Source organism: Poecilia latipinna, unplaced genomic scaffold (genome assembly GCF_001443285.1).
Source record: "Poecilia latipinna isolate Pla-1442-1.1 unplaced genomic scaffold, P_latipinna-1.0 Scaffold476, whole genome shotgun sequence".
Taxonomy (NCBI): Eukaryota; Metazoa; Chordata; class Actinopteri; order Cyprinodontiformes; family Poeciliidae; genus Poecilia; species Poecilia latipinna.
Window position 1 is genome coordinate 315,308 of NW_015113092.1, and position 20,949 is coordinate 336,256.

The window sequence follows — 20,949 nt, forward strand, 5'->3', positions numbered from 1 at the left end:
AACTGTCGCAAAGATGTCACAATTCAAAATGTCGTAAGCGGGTTCAAATCTCTAAAACAAAATCTATTTTTTACAACACGAGTCACTGTCAAGTCAATCCAAAACCCAGATTTAGAAGTAAATATTTAGCCTAAATTTAGACAAAGACGTATTGGCCTTTAATTCAAAATTTACCTGGACCAATAGCTGGAAAAAAAAAATCACGATGGAGTTAAATGACAAGAAGTTGTAAAGAAAACGCGGAGGTCGCGAATTGGGGCTTTTATTTTGAAAACCGACCCGGAAACCGATCGTTTGTTTACTCAAATTAAGCTGAAGGATGGTTTGGTTTGGTTCTCTTGTCTAAAACAGCCCAAAAAACGTCAAAGTCTTCAGCTGTAATGATGTCCAAACTCCAGAGTCTGAAGGTCTTCGTCAGCCAGCGGCTGTCCGCGGCCGTGGAGGACATCCTGGGACATCTGGAGGAGACGATCCTGGAGTACGAAGAGGAGACGGAGCGACGCCATCGAGACTTTCTGGATGTGATTTTAACGGCTGAAATGAAGCATCGCAAAGCAGGTTTGCGTCTAAACTGGGGTTGTAAATGCTCCTTTAAATGCTCTAACAGCAATCACAGTGTTTGAAGGAATAAAATACTTTGTATTTGGTTAGAAAACAAAAATCTGACATTTTATTATGACTAAGAAGTGCTGCATGATTTTCTGTTTTTTTGTTTGTTTGTTTGTTTTTCTGCAGCAGGAATGTGACCTAAATGGTATAGTCAGAGGTGGGTAGAGTACATAAAATTTGTACTCAAGTAAGAGTAGCATTACTTTAACGTATTTTTATTCAAGTAAAAGTAAAAAGTAGACGTCCAAGACATTATTCGAGTAAAAAACAGCAGTGTTAAATGTCTCCAAATTAATATTACGGATGTCACAATTTAAACTCGGCAAAAAAAAAAGGTCATGTTCCTTAAAGTTTTCCACATTTCACAGCTCAGATGGAAAAAAAATTTAATGGATAATTATTAGACATTTACTCCACAAATCTGACATTTACAAGAGAGAGGCAGGAGGAAATGTTGACAGAAAGCCAAGTGAAATCTGTTTTATTACTCTCCAAATTCCACATTTTCCTTTTTTATCATTCTGATTTTAATTCCAACCACATATATCAACCCAAAAAGAAATGTAATTATGGTGCGAATAAAAAAAGAAAGAACAAATAAATAGCTAGAGGTCAACAATTCATTTTATTTTGTTTCATAAATATATCTGTTTATTGTTTAACAGAACATTGGCTTTATGAGATGTTAAAAAATGTTTTCCCCTATTTATTTTAAATAGCTCAAACATTATGTAGGAAGCAATGTTTGAGTCATGCCAACATACTAAAATAGATGAGTTATAACCAGTTATGCTCACAATTAAAGTACAACTAGCAAGAAAACACGCTTTTAAAACTGGCAACATAAAATATTACTATTGTTAAATTGTTGCACAGAAGAGTCAGCTAACGCTTCACAATAGCAAGAAAATATAATTTTATTACTTACTGGAGAAAACACTTCTGAAACAACGAAAATTAACTATGTTGAATGCTGAAACTCCTGCTGTTAGGAACCATTACCAAAAATCTCTCCCTTCCTTGTGTTTCTGTGCTTTAGGTTATTCGGATGTCCAGCAGATGTTGATGAAGCTTCACTCTGAGCAGCAGCAGCAGCTGGTGAAAAGCTCCACAGTCGACCAGGAGGAACCAAAGAGCCTCCAGTTTAAAAGGGAACAAGAGGAAGTTGAAATCACCAACATGTTTAGTGGTTCTGTCCATGTGAAGACAGAAGAACAGGAGGTGGAAACTCAGTCTTCTGAGCTTCATGACAGCCAGACTGAAGAGATCGTTATCATTCTGGAGGAAGACGACGGTGAAGAACCTGAGACTGGTATCGGTTACACTAATCCAGACTTGATGGCACCCAGAATTGACCCTGGAGATGAGGAGTGTGATGTAATCCAAGATCATGAGAGTCCTCTGAACGACATCGGGTCTAATGTTCTGAACTCGTTCCGATGCTCTGAATGTGGGAAAAGATTCGGCTCCCTGAGCTACCTGAAGCTGCACATCAGATGCCACACAGGAGACAGACCTTTCCGGTGTCCGGTTTGCAGGAAGTGCTTCTCGTGGAGAGGACGTCTCCAGAAGCACATGAGAATCCACACGGGGGAGAAACCTTTCAGGTGCTCGGTGTGCGGAAGAAGGTTCAGCGAGAGTGGCAACCTTAAGGTCCACATGAGAATTCACACAGGAGAGAAACCCTTCAGCTGCACCATTTGTGGAAAGAGCTACGCACAACGAGGGAATCTGAACATGCACATGGCTGTTCACAAAGGTGACAGCATAATCAAATGCAGCCTTCATCAGTCACAGCAGCTTCGTCATCTCAGTCACGCGGGGGCGAACCGAAACTTTGTGAAAAGACAAGAATTAGCCCCTCAAGAGGATTTAAAAGCAGGACCTAATCTCAGAGTTGATGAAAGTGGAAGTGGTAAAGTCCATGTAAACTGTACAGGATGTTCTACCTGTAAGAAACCTCTTAATTGCTCTGTGTGCGGGAAAAGATTTGGCTTTAAGGGACAACTGAAGGCTCACATGAGATGCCACACGGGGGAAAAGCCCTATAAGTGCCCCATCTGCTGGAAGTGTTTCTCATGGAACGGCTGCTTGCAGAAACACGTGAAGATCCACACGGGTGAGAAACCCTATGAGTGCACCGTGTGTGGGAAAGGTTTTATTGAAAGTGGGAACCTAAAAGTTCACATGCGGATTCATACAGGAGAAAAGCCCTTCAGCTGTCCGGTGTGTGGGAGAAGATACAGGCAGAAAGGAGGTCTGACTAAACATCTGGAAGTCCATCAAGACCAGAAATGAGTTCTAGATGACAGACTTTACTTGAAATTGGATGCATCTTATTTTCAGCTGTTATTGAATATTTTTATTCAATAACAATATTTTATTTTATTCAATTTTATTGAATATTTGTGAAATTTTCTCAAATTCCTAACCCTGTGGAATATTATCCTATTTAACCCAATTAATCATTTTTTTTCTATTATACTACTCCACTCCGACATGTATTGTCTTTAGTTCTTTAACTGCACATAAGTCTAGGAAATGCTAAAAACCTTGAACTGTGATGGGTATAAAAAAATAATTGGTGCATTTTAAATAAAATAAATGTGGATGCAAATCATGAAGCAGTGCAATCCACTTCATTTTCTCTGAACCCCATGCAAGAAGAGGACTGAACTGAACTCAAGCAAACCCAAGGCATGCATCAGATCCAAAGCAGCAGCATTTATGCATCTCTTTGGCAGATACAGATGTAATGAAAGCTCCAGGCCCCTGACTGGAAGAAAATCTGACTGGAAGAATTGTGTGGTAGTTTTCTGTATCATTAATGGATGTGGATGTTTTTGGTGCACTGATGCAGAATGGAGTGGATCCAACACATCATGTCCTGAGCAAAAGAGATTCAAGAAAAGATTAGAAACGGTCATCGACGTCTGTAGTCTGGGATCCCATTTCCATTCTTCCCAGTAGTGGTCAGCCTAACAAAATTACTCCAAAAGCACATTGACGGCTCATCCAGGAGGTCACAGATCGGCTTAAAGACAAAAAGTTACAATGACTGATGTTCAAACTGTATCAGATTGTAAAATGTGGGGTCCATACAAATATGTCCTGAACTAATTTGTGACACCGGAGTAAATAAACACTTGCCTGATCAGATTCTGTTAGTTTCACTTGAAATGTAAAAGTTTTTTTTACATGTTGATCAACAGATGTTAATTTATATGGGTTTCACAATTATAATAACCTTTAATTACAGTTCTGCTTCAAATAAACAACTTCATGTTTAAAGGTCTGTATTACCTTCACGAACAGTGATAAAAAAAAAAGAATTAAACCTGTAAAACTGTGATATTAAATTTGAAAATCTATGTGCAAATATCCTTTATGTTGGTGCACCTAAAAAAACAAAGTTAGGAAAATGATTTGACTAAAGAAGAAGACAGGTACTTAGCACTAGGGTCACTCCAGATTGGAGGAGTAATTTTCTGCCAAATAAAATCATACATTTTTATTTTAATTTTGGATGTGTACAAGAAAAAAATTATATATTCTCTGATGCCAAAAAGTTGTAAATTTGCAAGAATTGTTTCCTCCATGATTAAAGGCATAAATTTACAATATTAAAACAAGACTATTCTTTGGCATTTTAGTCAAAACTTCATAAAAAACAAAACAAACAAAAAAAAACCCCAAGTTTATTATCTGATGGTCCATTTTTAACCAGTAAATTATTGACTTTTTGACATCAAAGAATATTCAAGTTTTTTCTTGAAACTGTTAATCTGACATTTTTTGTGGAGATTTACTCCTCTATGGCCAATTATCCACAATGTCCTTAGTACTACAACATAAAATGTAAATCTGCAAATAAATTAAACAAAACCAACCTTAGCATCGTCCGTGTTGTTTTATTTAACACCAGACCCACTACAACCGTTCATCTAGAAAGGCAGCAGTTTGGACTCATTTCATTGGAATATTATTGATTTAAGTTAAAAAATAAAAACAAATTCTAGTCTTGAAACAGAAATTCAGTCTCAACCTGTTGCATTAATCAGCACATTTCAAAACCACATAACCTGACAAACACATCAGGAAACCTGATTATTTCAGGCGGTCATTCAGAATCCCTGCTTCTGTAAAGCTTTATGAAGAAATTCTCAGAATAGATTCGCTTTGGTGATTTTTATCCCAAACTTTTAGGATTTCAGATAAAACAAACACAAATAAATAAAAACAATCGTAAAAAGATGAAACAAATAAAAATACTATTTCATTACATTTTTATTCCTGATACAAGTGGAGCTGCAGCTTCTCTAGTAATATTTCAACTTTAGCTTATCAGTATTTTTTATCCTAAGATGCTCTTTATGACATAATTTATCTCAATATGATGAATGTAAGAATTCATCATATTGAGATAAATGTATAAAACAGTTGAGTGATACAAAACATTATTGATTTCTCTTGAATCAAACTCATTCTTAGCTTTGGATATAAAAGACCAGACCTAGACTCTGGATTTTTGCAAACCCCAAAAAACTTTAGATACAGCATAGCTGAAGATTATTAAATAAATACATTTGTAAGTTCTTCAGTAAAAATGGTGTTCAGTTGCAGAAGCAGATTTCCCTGTAAACCACGTACTAAACCAGCTCCATAGGATACAAGAAGACACTTTAACTTGAACTTCATTTATTTTATATCAGAAGGTGGCAATGCTGAGCTCTTCCTTAGGAAATTAACCATTTCAGAGAATATTTTTCAGAAAAGACCTCACTGTTTCAAGAAGCTTCAGGAAATAACTTTCAAGAAGCTTCAGGAAATTTTTCAAAAACAGTCATTGAAGCAACTTCTGCAGATGAGTCACTTCAGCTGTATAACGTGTATCGTTTCAGGTTGATGCTCGCATCCTCCTCGTGTGTTCGTTCCCCTGACAACTCACCGACACACTGATGGTATTTGAGCTCCGTGAACCAAGCGAAGCTTTTCTTACACGTGTCACAGTTGTACTTCCTTTCCGCATCGTGGATGGACATGTGAGACAGCATGCTTGCCTTATTTGTGTATTTTTTCCCACAAACCGAGCAGCTGAACGGTTTCTCTCCAGTGTGAGTTCTTATGTGAACCTTGAGGTTCGAGCTGGAGGTGGATTTGTGTCCACAGATGGAACAGAAGTACCTCTCTGTGTGCTGCTTCATGTGAATTTTCAGGTAGGAGCTGTAGCGGAAGGCTTTGCCACACTGAGGGCAGCTGTATGGTTTTACATCCGTCACATATTTCACTCCTTTCTCCAAAGGCTCTTGTTTCTGCAGGTTTGTGCTCGACTGCGGCTTCTTGTAGTCCTTCCAGAAGTCGCTGTCGACACTGTCGTCGCTCTCGGGTTGCAGAGACTCTGACGGTTTGTTATCGGAGCAACTGGAAGGATTTCTGCCAGAATCGCTTTCTGAATTCGAACCCGACCCAAGTTTTGTTTTTGGTCTCCAACATTCGCTGTCGTCAGTGTCGGGGTCGGAAAACTCTGAGGTTTTTTCTGTCTTACCTGGTTCCCCTTCTTCCACGCAGTCTTTATGCTCCTCTGTGGGATGAAGCTGTAAGAACTGAGGCTTCTCTTCGTCTTCTTCAGTCTTCATCGGCACAGGACTGAAAGTGAACCTGCCGATTTCCATCTCCTCTTCTTCTTCTTTTATCTGCGGAGGTTGGAAATCCTCCTCCTTCACCTTTTTCTGTATCTTTGTGATCCTGTCAGGCCCAGAAACGTTGTTGGGTCCATTGAGGTTGAAATTTGGGAGAAGTTGACTTGAGTCTGTCCACAGGTCATTTTCAGTTTTAAAAGACGCTGAAACCTCCATGTTGGTCTCTTTTTGCAGCTCAGAATCTGTGTTCACCAGGTTTTTTGTGCCAGCGTCATCACCCTCAGCTGCCTCCTCGGTCTGTTCCTGAGGAAGCTCTGATGTCTGATGAATAGTCTTGTGTTTAGACAGCAGATAATAGGTACAAAACTCAGCGCCACATACTCTGCAGCGGAACACCTTCTTCCTTTTCCTGTGCACCTCCATGTGTTTGGTGAGGTGCCTCCTCCAGGCAAAGTCCTTCCCGCAGACGTGGCAAGTGAACTGGGTTTGTCTGGTGTGGAGCCTCATGTGCTGAATCAGCGAGTCTTTGTCGCTGCAGCTGGTGTTACAGACCGAACAACTGAACAGTTTTCCTCTGGAATGACATCTGAGGTGCAGGTCGAGGTCTTCGCTCGTGGAGAATCTGTCGCCACACTGAGAGCAGCAGAGCAGCTTGTTGCTTGGAATCTGTTCCTCGGTTTGTTTATGAGGATGCTCAAGAGAGTTGCACTCATGATTAACAAGCTCCGACTCTGAACTGACGGTTTTCTTGCAGATAATGCAGGTCAGCAGCTTCTCTCCTGTATGATCTGAGGTGTGTATCGTCAGCAGACCTCCTGTTGTGAATTCTGCTGCACAGAAAAAGCAGCTCAGCCGTTTTGTGTCAGAATGACTTTCCGAATCACTTGCCTCTTCTTTTATTTGGCTATTTAAACTCAGCTGTGCGCAGTGGCAGTTTTTAACGTCCTCCATGTAGTCTTCACTTGTATGTTTAAAAACATTAGCTTCAGTTAGTCTTTGAGGAGGATGCAGACTGTTTTTCTTGTCTTTATAAAACTTGTTCTCTTGGTCCAGTCCAGAGCTATTAATCTGCTGATCCGGTGTAGTATTTACTTCAAACACCTGCAGGGTAGCTAAAAAACAGAAACAAGTTTATGTTTGAATTAGTGTTTATATATGAATGACCTGCCACGTTAAACCTCTCAAAGTATAAAGTTTATAAAGTGCTTTAATAACAGCCACAGCTAAAACAATGTGCTGAACATCAGTCATAAGGAAATAAGACAAAAGAAAGCATAAAATTAAAGTGACAAAACTAAGTACAAAATAATTACTTAAAAGCTCAATTCAAAACACAATAAAATTACGCAGTTAAACAGATAAAACATTAAGTAAAATCAAGTCTCTGTTGGGTTGAAAGCCAGCGAAACAATAATGTTTCAGATGGGTTTTGAAAATGGGCATGGTCTATCAAATTTAGGGCCAAAATGAAAAAATATTGATCATTAATGGGATGAGTTAGTGATATTTAGCTTTAGTTTAAGTTACAATCTGTTACAGTTCACTCACTACTTCAGCAAAACGTTTTTGCCATGTTTAAAAATGTATTAGTAGAACACAAAATGGATCTAAGGCAATAAAAAACAGGCAAAAGCTAAAAGAAAAACATGTAAAGAGACTTTGGTGACACCAGTTATTGAGCATTTCTACTGATGGTCATTCCTTAGATTTATTCCACATGAACAACTGTGTTCCAATTCTTATGCATGGAGTTTGCATGTTTCCCCTGTGAGTCTGTGGGTTCCCTCCTGGGTACTCCAGCTTCCTCCCATAGTCCAAAACCTTGTCTGGTTAATTAGTCTCTCTAAATCAGAGGTGTCCAAACTTTTTATCATGTGGGCCAAAATGGTCAGTTCACAAGTAATTATGAGCCAAAAAATAAAAGAAGATAACAACAAAAAACATCAGCAGACTGAGTCCGCTTGTATCAGAAGTAAGTGTAAATAGTTAACTTTGTGTGCAGTAATTGCACAACAGTCCCCCTCTCGCTCAGAGTTATTACCAGGTCCTAACAAGCACTATTACACAACTAGTTACAGAAACTGTTGTCTTAGTTGAGTCTTTGCCAATGACAATGAGTTAAATGTTTCACTCTTTGGGTTCTGATACTATAATTTTCGATCACTTTTAGCAAATAACATAAGGTAGCACAAATTGTTAAAGGGATGGTCAGATTCCCACAGGATCGATGTTATTTTATAATGCCATCATTACAATACATAATAAGCATAAAATACAGCGAATTACCGATAAAACTTTTAAAATGTTAATGCATAAGTATAATTAAAACGATATCAGGTGCCAGGTTGTGTTGAAAGAGGAGCTTAGCTACCTTTGTCTTAGCATCGATTTTAGATATAAACTTCAGAGCAAACTGATGAATATAAAACAAAGAGAGAAACAGAACCGAACCTGTGTGTCTCGATCCAGCAGATGATTTTTGTTGATGTAGATCCATTCTTTAAAAATAGTTAAAACTGCCAAATGTTACTCCGAACGACTTTAACCTATCAACGTAAACAAATACGGAACGGTTGGAAACTACTTCCGGGTAATGATTTTCAAAATGAAACTCAAACTACGGCAATCTCCGTTTAATATTTATCAGAGCTTTATCAAATATAATTAAAAATAACATTAAAAAATTACTTCGATTTAATACAAATTATAGTGGTTGAGCTTATCATCAATAATTCTGTTTCTACGTGGCAACAGAGCAGTTGTCAATGTTTTCTTTAATGAAATAGGTCGTAGTAATAAATAAAGTCATAAAAACAATGTATTTTTTAAGAGTCTGTGTAAAATATGTGATTTCAGTTGTAACCTGATGCACAACATAACCACTGATTATTCTTTAGTACGAACTAAAATCAAGCAAAATTACGAGAATATTGTTAGTCGTTCGGGATTACAGTAGCCAAACCTGAGTTCTTATTTTGAAGGCGCACTAGAGAAAACAAAGAATAACGGAAGTGAGTCCGTCGTTGTCAGCAGCTTCTGCTCTATGTTCAGTTTCTCCATATAGCTCCCATCTAGAGGGAGTTAGTTTGGCCAATTAATGTGTCTAAATGTAAGTTCGTCGCTATTTTAACAGCATTTTCTTCTTTTTTCTGGCAGCAGCTAAGCTAATGTTAGCTTAGCATACTGAGCGACAGGACGGGACGTTGTTAGAGCTTTGACGCTTTGACGGTGATCAGGTTGTGTTCATGATGGAGTTTATGGAGAAGAAGTTCCTCTGATTGTGTGAAGATATCTGAGCTCCAAAGGATGATGAAGTCAGACACCGAGCAACCAGAACCAGCAGAGGAAGAACCGACTGGAACAAAATCTGGAGAATCTCCCCGACTTTCTGGTAAAGTCTCTGCTCTTTCTCTTTGTTTTTAACCTTTTAATTTTTCCAGACATCTGATATCTACTTTAAGGGCAGCAAATAGTGGGTCATTTTTAAAACCAGACCAATTCTATTTAATATAACAGGTGCACAGTAATGTACTTGAATGATATTATATTGGGTAAGTTTACCTTTACATTCTCTTATACATTTCCCAGTAAGTGAATCAATTTGTACCCAAATACAGTTACAAAGTCCTTTTCCCACAATACCTTTACATTTTTGCAATCTAAACTAAAAATGTTCCTTTACTACCAGATTATAATTCTCTATAATTCTCCATTATAAGGCATAAATACTCTGCAATATTATAATTTATCACAGTAACTTCTGAGACAATTTATTGTAAATTTGTTGTGACAAGAAATACTCAAAGTGCAGTGAAGTTTTTGCTGTTGATTGTTGTGTTATAAACAAGAAATGTGTGAGTTCTTTGGTTTCATGCATTTCTTGTACAGCTGATAGTGTCTGGATCATCTCCATAGAAAAATAACCCAGGGTGTGTTTCTGTTTTCCTGCAGGCATCCACCAGGTCAAACAGGAAGTAGTTGCTGAGGAGGAGAAGTGGAGTCTCAAACCAGACCAGGAGGAGCAGAAACCTCCACAGATTAAAGAGGAACAGGAGGAAAATGAGATTACAGAGTTAACTTTCAGTCCTGTCCATGTGAAGAATGAAGATGATGAAGAGAAACCCCAGCCCTCAGAGCTTCATCACTGCAAGACCGAAGAGGACAGAGCTTGTGTTGGACCAGAACCGGATCAGTGTGTAGAATCAGACAATGAAGATGACACTTCAGATTCCGCAGAAACCGATGTCAGTGATGGAAACTGGGAGGAAAGCAGCGATTTATCAGATACAAACTCTGTTAGAAGTAATAAAGATTCAGCGGATGGTAAGTCAGGAAATGGTGAATTACACACCTGCGCAGAATGTGGCGAAAAGTTCAGCCTTCAGATTTATTTACTAAGACACCAGAGAATCCACACAGGAGAAAAACCTTTTAGCTGCTCCTCTTGCCGGCAGGCTTTTATATGGAAATACGCCTTAATGAAACATGTGGAAACTCACAGTGACGACAAACCTTTCAGCTGCTCCATCTGTGGCCAGAACTTCAGGAGGAAGGGATGGTTAACTCAGCACATGAGGAGACACACTGGAAGAAAACCTTACAGCTGCTCCATCTGCGGCTGTGGTTTTCTGTGCAAGCGTGAATTAGCTGAGCACATAAAGACTCATAGTGGAGAGAAACCTTTCAGCTGCTCTGTCTGCAAGGCGCCTTTTTCAAGCGAGAAAACGCTGGTGCAGCACTCAAAAATCCACAGCGGACAGAAACCACACAGCTGCCCTTACTGTCCGACAACTGTTAGAAGAAAAGACAGTTTGAAGCGACACTTAAGAACCCACAGCGGAGAGAAACCGTTCAGCTGCTCTGTCTGCAACAAAAACTTCAGCGTCAAGGAGAGCCTGAATCGACACATGAGGCGTCACACAGGAGAAAAACCTTACACATGTTCTGTCTGTGAGGCCCGCTTTCAGCTAAAGCAAACTTTAGTGGAGCACATAAGAATTCACACAGGGGAGAAACCGTTCAGCTGTTCTGTCTGTCAGGAAGCCTTCAGGAGAAAACAAGATTTTGTGAACCACACAAAAATTCACAGCAAGTCTACCTGCGAGGTGTGCGGCCAAAGCTTCGACAAAGCTGTTCGCTTGGCTCGGCACATGAGATTTCATGACAGTGAGAGAACTTTCAGCTGCTCCGTCTGCGCGGTGGCTTTCATCAGGAAGAACGCCTTGATCCAGCACATGAGAACCCACTCAGAGGAGAGACCGTTCAGCTGCTCCGTGTGCAAGGCCACCTTCAAAAGGAAGGACGGCTTGAAGCTGCACATGAGGGTTCACACCAGAGAGAAACCGTACAGCTGCAAGGGCTGCAACAAGAAGTTCACCCAGCTGTCCTGGTCCAAAACACATCAGAAACGATGTTTAAGCTTACGCAGCAAACTGAGCTGATGTTGGTGTTCAAACTGCAGATTAATCAAGGTTCATCAACATTTCTCATCATGGCCTCTAACAGAAAGCTTCTGCAGTATGGAGGAGTAGTAGGGCCATGCTAAGATATTTTTTAATTACAAGAATAAATTTGAAATAACAAAAGAACAATTGCAGAATAAAATTGTATACATATGAGAATAAAGTCAAAATTACATGAGAATAAAGTCATATGACAAAGTTGAAATAATACAAAAATGAAGTCAAAATAATATGAGAATAAAGTCATAATATGAAAATTAAGTAGCAACTTTAGGAGAAATCTGACATGAAAAAAAAATTTAATTGAGGAATGTTGAACATCTTGTGGAGTTATATTTTGTTATTGGTTGTAAAAAAAATAGATGTATATTTTTAACACATCAGCATCAAATTACTATCAGCAGCATGACTGTGACAGGTTTATACAAATGACTATTTCCTGTAGAAAGTCTCTGTTGGCTCTCGGCTGTGTCTCAGATTAAAGCTCATCCTGCCTGGCCTCAGAGTTTAGTCTTGATAAGTTTGTATTTGTGCCTTACTCTTGATTGGGGTGTTAAAACAGTAGGATGATGTTTTTTAACTCCAACTTTCTTAAAATGTGTCGACAGTTTCCTCCCTGACCCGTATGCTGTGATGTTTGGTTTTATGTTGCTGTTTGTTCATAAATGTTCTCAAACTTATGAGGCCTTCAGAGAACAGCTGGATTCATTAAATTACACACAAGTCGACTGGTTGGGTGACTTCCATAGGAATTTTACATGGAAACTTGTTCAGATGAAGTATATTTATCCTTCCTTCACATTCATGCACAGCTTTTGAACATTCACTGATGTTTGTAGTTATGGCTTCTCCCTTTGAAGGCAGAATCTCTTCACCTCACGGGTCATCTCTGAATGAAAAAAAAAACAGTCGATCTGATTGAAGATGATTATTTTTATTCATTTTAAAGAGTTTCATTTAGATTTATTCGATTTACCCTAAAACTGTGCTGTATTAGCCTGTTATTTCTATTATTTTAAATCAGTAATTGATTTAAACAGTTTTGATAATTTCATAATAAATAGTTGTGTGCTAAGCTTTTCTTACCTCTGTTGTTTGTTTTTAAATATATACCTTATTTTAAAACCATTTAACATTTATAGTTTTGTGTGGTTTGTGTCCAGCTAATTAACAGTCAGTCCATTAATTAGCTGGTAGCTAGAAAGCCTGCAGCTCTTTAGATCCTTCACTGTCGTTTAAATACTAATAAAAAAGAGCAATATTTTAAAAATGTAAAAGTAATTTTAAAATGCTAGTTTCAGCTGTTTTTCTTTGGTGCAACATATGAATAACATATCAAGAAAGAATGGTACAAATAGTGTTAGGAATATTTGTTATGAATGGATTTTCTATGAAAAATAAATGTCTCATTAAATAAAACTTATTAAATCTAAAAACTAAAATACATTTTGTTTCTTGGACACAATGGGTTTGGTCATTTGGAGAACCTGCCTGGAAAAACTTTGTGGCGTTGGAGTGCCATTCATTTCGAGCTTTTATTTTGAAGGCTATTTGACGCCACTTCTACCGGAAGTGTTTGTCTCCTAGCAGCAGAAGCTACCCGAACAACGTTTAGTTTCCTCCTGACTGTAGGGAAATGTCCTGGTTAACGCTGCGTTACCCCGTCACTTATACACACGTTTAAAAAGTCACAATGTTTTTAATTATCCTTGACAACTTTGTTTAGTTAAATTTTCTCCCGATAGCAACAGAAGCTCAGAGTGTTAGCTTAGCCTAGTGTTAGCTTGACAGACAGTGTTTCTGATGGAGCTGAGTGATGCTCAGCTCCATCAGAACCTGGAACCTCAGATGTTCAAAGCGTCGGAGAAACGACAGCTAACAGAGATGGAGGAACCGACACACAATGAGCAGATGGACTCTCAGTTTGACGGTACTTTTGATCTTCAATTCTGTAATGTTTAGCATTCAGGAGGACGGAACAAACCTGCAAAAACACAAAATGTCGATGCTTGTTTTAATTAAGCTGAAAGTGGTTTTATAGACAGAAATGAGTGACAATCTGAGTCACAGCAGGATCTTTTTATCATGACTAAAATGATATAGAAATATTTTTTAAAAAGATATAGATATAATAAAAAAAATGCAAGTTCTTGCAGTATTTCTGTTTTTTGTTTGTTGTTTTTTTTTGTCATGTAATAACGGAATTGAATTTTCACAACAGAAAACACTTAAAGGAGTGTCATTGTGTTGACACTACTTAAGTGTCTATTTGTTTAGATCAATTTTCTGCTCAGGCTGGAAATTTAGATTTTTCTTTATTCTTCCTTTTCATATATAATTTTTCTCAAATAACATCCCATCGCAGAAAATGTACCCATCCTCTTATTGCAAAAGTTTAAAAATGTAAAATTATAAATAAAATTTTGGATTTTTAAAATAACAAATTTACAATAGAACATATTCATAACAAAAATGAAAAGCTGTCTTTTTCTAAAGTCAGCTTTTCTGACTAAAGCTATGTGATATCTTTGGCTGTAAACATGTTTTATTTAGCTGGGCTGAGGGTAAAAAATGGCTTTTTGGATCGTAAAAAGGCTGCAGGACCCCTGGTTTAATTTATAAGAATCACAAAGGACAAAAACAACATTCTCCTTTGCAAGTGACAAAACAAGACTTGCCATACACACCACAAAATAAACAAGATACAGCCTCACCCTTTAAGCTGTTCATAAGTTTAATCCAATTTTATGGCCCATTTTTTAGTAAAATTATTAACGATAATACAAATTCCTTTTATTTAATTTTAAGAATAGTGTTTGCCCTTTTAACTATAAAAGCAACAACATAAACTACCCACTTGATCCTGATTAAAAGTTTACATATCTTAGTTCTTCTTATTATGTATTGACCTTTTCAGCATGAACAACAGCTTGAGGTCATTTCTGGTAGTTAAAGAAAACTGGATGAGTCTGGGTTTTTAATCAGATGGTAAAGCTTTGTGAAAAAACATTCAGTTTCTATAAATTGTTGGTTTCGTTGGCAGGAGACTGAGATGGCCAGTCCAGATCTTCTTCTTGGTCGTGTATGTTAGATTATTGTCGCATTGGAATGTTGCAACTATATAAACTACGCAACTTTTGAACCGATTAGTAACAATTCTCCTTTTGATATCATGCTGGCGTCAACCTACCAACTTATTTAATTAAGTTCCCTTTGTCCCTGGAGCTCATATGTCCTCAAAACTTCAGTGATCAACCTCGTTATTGTGTTTATTGTTATGGCTTGTAATCTCGATTTGATCAGTTGTCTCCCTTTGTATTTTTGTTTTATTTGTGAGCCTCTTGTGATTTGCCTGTGTTTATGTTTCCTGCAGACATGCAGAAGGTGTTGGTTTTAAAAGAGGAGCTTCCTGCTGAGAAGGAGAATTGGAGTCACAAACCGGATGAGAAACTCCCACAAATCAAAGAGGAACAGGAGGAGAATGAGATTACAGAGTTTATTTTCAATCCTGTGAAGAGTGAAGATGATGAAGAGAAACCTCAGCTTCACTGCCAACCTGAGAAGAACAGAGACTCTTCAGGTTCAGAATCAGGTCATGTAGATTCTTCTGAGACAGACGTCAGCGATGGAAACTGGGAGGAGAGCGGTGAAACTCCATCTCATTCAGACTCTTTAGGAAACAGTACATTTCCTGTAGGTGAGAAAGGCAAGCAGCTCCATAGCTGCAGTGAATGTGGGAAAACATTTAACCAAAAGTCGGATTTGTTGAGACACAACAGAGTTCACACAGGAGAGAAACCCTTCAGCTGCTCCGTCTGCAACGCCTCTTTCACATGGAAACATGTGTTAGTGCAGCACCTGAGGACACACAGTGGAGAAAAACCGTTCAGTTGCGCTTTTTGTGGTCAGACATTTAGAAAGAAAGAAACTTTAACTTACCACATGAGGCGTCACAGTGACGAGAAACCTTTTAGCTGCTCTGTTTGTCTGCAAGCATTCAGCAGGAAGGAGAGCGTAAATCGACACATGACGTGTCACAGCGAGGACAAACCTTTCAGCTGCTCCATCTGTGGACAAAAGTTCAAGAGGAAGGAAAGTGAAACCCGACATATGAGATGTCATTCGAAAGACAAACCTTTCAGCTGCTCCGTCTGTCACAGGAACTTCCCATCCAGGAGAACCTTGAAAGAACATGCCAAGAACCACTCAGAGAACAGACCCTTCAGATGTTCTGTCTGTGATGCCACTTTTAAGAAAAAGAGAACGTTGTCAGAACACGCAAGAATCCACACGGGAGAAAAGCCTTGTAGCTGCAGGATCTGCGGCCAAAACCTCAGTTCCAAGTCATATCTAACTGTTCACATGAGAAGTCACACAGGAGAAAAACCTTACAGCTGTTCTGTCTGTAAGGCCACTTTCAAATGGAAAAAAACCTTTGTAAGACACTCAAGGGTCCATTCAGGTCAATAATCTAGTCCTTCAGAATTGTTCATGTTGTTAGCAGCTTTAATATATCAAAATACTTGAAGAAGTGTTGTTTCCGTATACTGTAGAGGAAATTCCCTCCCAAAAATGATCATGTGAAGCACTTTAAAGTGGCTTGTTGCTGAAATGTCCTATTCAAATAAACTTGATTTAAAATTGGTGTTTTAGCAACACAACAACCCCAAACTCACCAGTAAGTGGTTCCAGATGTTTCAGATTCCAGAAGTTGATCAATTTTATGTTTACAGATTTAAATCAGTGATCAGTTTTTTATATTAATACTTTTAATGTCTTTATTGAGAGCAAAGTGGAGCCAAAGTCAGTTCTTCGTTGGTGTGTGCAAAGTTGTTGAATAAAGCTGATCATTATTGTAATGTAACTAAGTATTTGCTCGGTTTATCACAGAGAAGCTAAATATTGTAAAACTTCCAGATTTTACAATAAATGTGAAGAAAAATATTGACTCATGTTTATCTCTCTTCCTGTGGACTGAGACGTTTTCTTCAAGTTTTGATTTAGGACATGCCATTTTCCCAGTGATTTGAGTGCTTGGAAATAAAAACAGTATAAGAGTTTTAAACAATGTATTAAGAAGTATCTCATCTGCAGGCACACAGGACCTTCTCAGTCAAATCGATCATCTTATGAGTTTCTCATTTCCTGCCATTTTCAGGTTTGACCTTATTGTCTTGTTTTTTAAGAACTTTGTAAGGTCTATACCAATAACAGATCCAACTTTCTTGGTTACATTTTTAACCAGAGTCAGAGAGCTAGCAAAGTTACGTAGATAGAAAATGTCCAAAGAACTTTGCTTCTTTTAGAAGATAAGGAAAAAGTTTGGATCTAGGATTTCCTGGGCTTCCTTTCCAAGTTCAATTATTGTTAAAAGTGACAGGTAAATATATTGATCAGTCAATGATTTCCACCTGTGTTTACTATCACTCTGTCTTCTACTACTCTAAAATAAATGTAATGCTGTGATTTAATGAGTATAACAACTTTAGAAAATATGCTGTTATTTTTTATCAGAATGTTTGTAATTTCACTCAATTCTGATTAGCACTATATAATCCTCATTTTTGGTTATGTATTAGAGTTTTAAATAACTCATTAACTCTAATACCTGTACTGTGACTTTAAAAGAGCGCTTTGTTATGACGTCAGTGATCTCGGTTATCGCTAGGCTACCTGAGAAGAGGTAGTTTCCTTGTTCTTGGATGAGCTCACGTTTTATGTAAATGTGAGTGTTTATATATGCTAAAACACAAAGAGGAGGCATTTTGCTGACGTCACAAGTACACTTCCCTCTAGTTTACAGCAGATGCTATGCTACAGTTATGGAGTTTCTCCATGTGCTTATCTGCTAACAGGGGAATTCCGACTCGTGTGTGGAACAGCTGCTTGTACCGAGCATTTTTATTTCTAATTGTTCAGGCCTCTGTCAGCAAATACTGTGATTCTGGTATCTTTTTCAATATAACAGAGCAGAGCATTAAAGTCCAGGGTGTCGGTAAAGAACATTAACAGTATACGCTGGTTACTCCAGCTTTTATTCTGAAGGTCAATTCGACCCGAAAACTAACGGCCGGAAGTGACCTTCCACTATAAGAAGCTACGAGAGCAAGTTTAGTTTCTTTTTTTCGGTGTATTAAGTTACTTCGTTGAGAAGGTCATACGACTATAATAGCTTTTCTATTAAAGTTATTATTAATAGCTTCGATTGTGTTTTTAATGTTGTGTGTAATTGGTTTTAGCTGAATTTTCTCCCGGAAGTAGCACCGGCTCCGAGTGTTAGCGTAGCCAGTTAGCTGGAGGCAGACAGCTGCACAGCGAGTCAGAGACACTTTGATAGAGAACAAACTGTTTCTGATGGACTTTAAGAAGAGAAAATATTCTTATGCGATTGTATGAAAACGTAAGAAAACCAGAGTGCTGGAGAAAGGAAAGGACAATGGAAGAGCCACCAGATGGTGAGCAGCCGGACTCTCAGCTTTATGGTGATTATGTTTACATATTTCCTTCACTTTAGCATTTTAGGAACAATATTTTTGTTTTCAATGATTATTTCACACCTTCAAACGCAAACTAACACTTATTAAATGTAAGAAATATAAACAAAACAAATGGAAAAAACCAATATAGCAAAAAAGTTTCTTAGCATTGTCACTCTCACTATTTACATATAACCAAGTTCAAGCAAAATGCTTCACTATTTTTCTAGGCAGGAATCACTTTGAAACTCTTGCTGTATAGTAACATTTAACAGAACACACTTACTGCAGTTCCTCAAATAAAATAAGATAATGTAAAGTCTGATTTTATTTTCTGTTGCTTGCAAAATATATGAATCCTAACAGTTATGGTAATTCTCTCTCAACATGATTTGTTCTCTATTTTTTGTAAATGTATGTGTGACGCTGAGTGGTTTTAATAAGGTTACCTTAACATTGATAAGACTTTCTGAAGCTGCTGCCCCCGCGACCCGAACCCGGATAAGCGGAAGAAAATGGATGGATGGATGGATGGATGGATAAGACTTTTTGATAATTGTGCTTGTAGCATGTTTTTCTGGTGGTGCAGTGCTGTGGTCAGATTTCCCCCAAACAGTTTAGTACATTGATTTTTAGTTTTTTTTACTGTCAAAGTTTGATAATGAACAGTTTTCACTTAATATGAAAACTGACATAACTTGTTTGTGTTTCCTGCAGATGTCCAACAAGTGTTGGTGGTCAAAGAGGAGCTGGTTGTTGAGGAGGACGACTGGAGTCCCAGACCAGACCAGGAGGATCAGAAGCCTCCTCAGATTAAAGAGGAAGAGGAGGAGAATGAGATCACAGAGTTAACTTTCAGTCCTGTTTATGTGAAGAGTGAAGATGATGAAGAGAAACCTCAGCTCTCAGAACTTCTTCCCAGTCAGACTGAGGGGAACAGAGACTCTGAGGAATCAGATGCTGACAAAACTTCAAACTGTTCTTCAGAAACGGACGTCAGTGATGGAAACTGGGAGGAAAGTGAAGCTCAGTCAGGTTTAAACTCTGTGAAAATTGATGCCTTTCCTGTTGTTGATAGAAAATGTGGCAAAAGTAAAAAGTTACACATCTGTCCCGACTGCGGTAAAACATTCAGAAGCAAGCAAGGTTTGTTAGGACACCACAGAATACACACTGGAGAAAATCCTTTCAGCTGCTCCATCTGTAAAAAACCCTTTTCTTCAAAAGGAAACTTGCAAAAACACTCAAAGGTCCACACAGGGGAAAGACCGTTCAAATGTTCTGTTTGTGGTGTGGCTCTTAAGAGGAAAAACTCACTAATTGAACACACAAGAATCCACACTGGGGAGAAGCCCTTCAGCTGCTCCGTCTGCGGCCGAAGCTTTGGTTTCAGCTCGTATCTAAAAGTTCACATGAAGTGTCACTCTGAGGAAAAACCTTACAGCTGTTCTCTTTGTGCAGCAAGTTTCAAAAGGAAAAATACTTTACTGGCCCATGTAAAAACCCACACTGGAGAGAAGGCTTACAGCTGCTCAATATGCGGAAAAATGTTCAAGTGGAAAGAAAGCGAAATACGACATATGAGATCTCATACAAAAGAGAAACCATTCAGCTGCACCATCTGTCAAAGGAACTTTCCATCCAGGAGAACCTTGAAAGAACACGCTAAGATCCACTCAGAGAACAGACCTTTCAAATGTTCTGTCTGTGATGCTGCTTTTAAAAAAAAGAGAACGTTGTCAGAACATGTAAAAATTCACACGGAAAAAAAGCCTTGCAGCTGTCGGATCTGTGGCCAAAGCCTTAGTTCCAAGTCATATCTAACTGTTCACATGAGAAGTCACACAGGAGAAAAACCTTACAGCTGTTCTGTCTGCAAGGCCACTTTCAAATGGAAAAAAACATTTTTAAAACACTCAAAAATCCATGCAGCTCAACAATGAAGTCCGTGAGAGTGGAAGTGTTCATGTTCACGCATCTTCAATACATCAAAATATTGATGTATTTGTGATTTGTCATGATTTGACAATCACATGATTTGTGCATGATTGCACAAATCATGACCTGCATGATTTGTGCAATCATGCAGGTCAGTTTTGAAATGTTATTTCCATATACCCTAGAGAGATTTCCCCCCAGAAATTATGTGAAGAGCTTTGAACTGTCTTGTTGCTGAAATGTGATGTACAAATAAATAAATAAATTTACCAAGACGACGACCCCAAGCACCTCTGTAACTGAGCAGCATCTTGGTTTCAGAGCATCAAGGTTAATGGTACAGATTACAGAAGTTGATCAACTTCATGTTTTAATCAATGTTCAGCATTTTATATTATTTTAAATGCCTTTATTGAGAGCAAAGCAGAGCCAAAGTCAGTCCTTGGTTTGTGTTGTTAAATATTGTTGGTTCTGATTGTGATGTAACTAAATATTTGTTTGGTTTATCACAGGGAAGCTTAATGTTGAAACATTTTCCAGATTTTTAATAAATGTTAGATGAATGTCCACCCATGTCTGCATCACTTACAGAGAGAGATGTTTTCATGTTTTGGTTTAGCATAGACTGTGCAGTTTTCCCAGTGGTTGTTGGTACATGCAAATGAAAGCTACTGTAAGAATCACTTTCTAAAAGACAGGTGTTGAGTTTCTTACTTTCTGCCATTTTCAGATTTGGTTTTATTGACTTGTTTATAGTGACGCTGTATTATAAACAATGTCCACTGCTTATCCAATTTGTTTGATTAAGGTTTTTTCATACGTTTT

At 38.1% G+C, this 20,949-nt stretch overlaps 5 protein-coding genes across 5 annotated transcripts; 4 read left to right on the forward strand and 1 right to left on the reverse strand.

Annotated features, from left to right (window-relative positions):
• The first annotated feature begins 37 nt into the window (after positions 1-37).
• LOC106951846 (gastrula zinc finger protein XlCGF57.1-like) lies at positions 38-3,768 on the forward strand. Its single transcript, XM_015039574.1, has 3 exons — positions 38-558; positions 1,649-2,961; positions 2,997-3,768. The coding sequence occupies exons 1-2, from the start codon at positions 381-383 to the stop codon at positions 2,905-2,907; spliced, it is 1,437 nt and encodes a 478-aa protein (XP_014895060.1). The 5' UTR covers positions 38-380; the 3' UTR covers positions 2,908-2,961; positions 2,997-3,768.
• Positions 3,769-4,501: 733 nt separating this feature from the next.
• On the reverse strand, positions 4,502-8,832 carry LOC106951841 (zinc finger and SCAN domain-containing protein 2-like). Its single transcript, XM_015039569.1, has 2 exons — positions 8,700-8,832; positions 4,502-7,360 (listed from the first exon to the last, which is right to left on the reverse strand). The coding sequence occupies exons 1-2, from the start codon at positions 8,743-8,745 to the stop codon at positions 5,484-5,486; spliced, it is 1,923 nt and encodes a 640-aa protein (XP_014895055.1). The 5' UTR covers positions 8,746-8,832; the 3' UTR covers positions 4,502-5,483.
• A 416-nt stretch (positions 8,833-9,248) lies between these two features.
• Positions 9,249-11,837, forward strand: LOC106951859 (gastrula zinc finger protein XlCGF57.1). The gene is made up of 2 exons (XM_015039588.1): positions 9,249-9,639; positions 10,200-11,837. Exons 1-2 carry the CDS (start codon positions 9,555-9,557, stop codon positions 11,687-11,689), a joined length of 1,575 nt encoding a protein of 524 aa, XP_014895074.1. The 5' UTR covers positions 9,249-9,554; the 3' UTR covers positions 11,690-11,837.
• A 1,430-nt stretch (positions 11,838-13,267) lies between these two features.
• Positions 13,268-16,655, forward strand: LOC106951861 (zinc finger protein 501-like). Its single transcript, XM_015039590.1, has 2 exons — positions 13,268-13,640; positions 15,084-16,655. The coding sequence occupies exons 1-2, from the start codon at positions 13,514-13,516 to the stop codon at positions 16,178-16,180; spliced, it is 1,224 nt and encodes a 407-aa protein (XP_014895076.1). The 5' UTR covers positions 13,268-13,513; the 3' UTR covers positions 16,181-16,655.
• Positions 16,656-17,795: 1,140 nt separating this feature from the next.
• LOC106951860 (zinc finger protein OZF-like) lies at positions 17,796-20,377 on the forward strand. The gene is made up of 3 exons (XM_015039589.1): positions 17,796-18,192; positions 18,904-20,182; positions 20,282-20,377. Exons 1-2 carry the CDS (start codon positions 18,093-18,095, stop codon positions 20,127-20,129), a joined length of 1,326 nt encoding a protein of 441 aa, XP_014895075.1. The 5' UTR covers positions 17,796-18,092; the 3' UTR covers positions 20,130-20,182; positions 20,282-20,377.
• Positions 20,378-20,949: the final 572 nt, after the last annotated feature.

Coding starts and splice junctions, on each gene's coding strand:
- LOC106951860 (XM_015039589.1), top strand. CDS start 18,093: ATGCGATTGTATGAAAACGTAAGAAAACCAGAGTGCTGGAGAAAGGAA. Junction 18,193..18,903: donor GCCGGACTCTCAGCTTTATG/GTGATTATGTTT, acceptor TGTTTCCTGCAG/ATGTCCAACAAGTGTTGGTG.
- LOC106951859 (XM_015039588.1), top strand. CDS start 9,555: ATGATGAAGTCAGACACCGAGCAACCAGAACCAGCAGAGGAAGAACCG. Junction 9,640..10,199: donor AGAATCTCCCCGACTTTCTG/GTAAAGTCTCTG, acceptor GTTTTCCTGCAG/GCATCCACCAGGTCAAACAG.
- LOC106951841 (XM_015039569.1), bottom strand. CDS start 8,745: ATGGATCTACATCAACAAAAATCATCTGCTGGATCGAGACACACAG. Junction 7,361..8,699: donor TGCTGGATCGAGACACACAG/GTTCGGTTCTGT, acceptor TCTGTTTTTTAG/CTACCCTGCAGGTGTTTGAA.
- LOC106951846 (XM_015039574.1), top strand. CDS start 381: ATGATGTCCAAACTCCAGAGTCTGAAGGTCTTCGTCAGCCAGCGGCTG. Junction 559..1,648: donor AATGAAGCATCGCAAAGCAG/GTTTGCGTCTAA, acceptor TCTGTGCTTTAG/GTTATTCGGATGTCCAGCAG.
- LOC106951861 (XM_015039590.1), top strand. CDS start 13,514: ATGGAGCTGAGTGATGCTCAGCTCCATCAGAACCTGGAACCTCAGATG. Junction 13,641..15,083: donor GATGGACTCTCAGTTTGACG/GTACTTTTGATC, acceptor TGTTTCCTGCAG/ACATGCAGAAGGTGTTGGTT.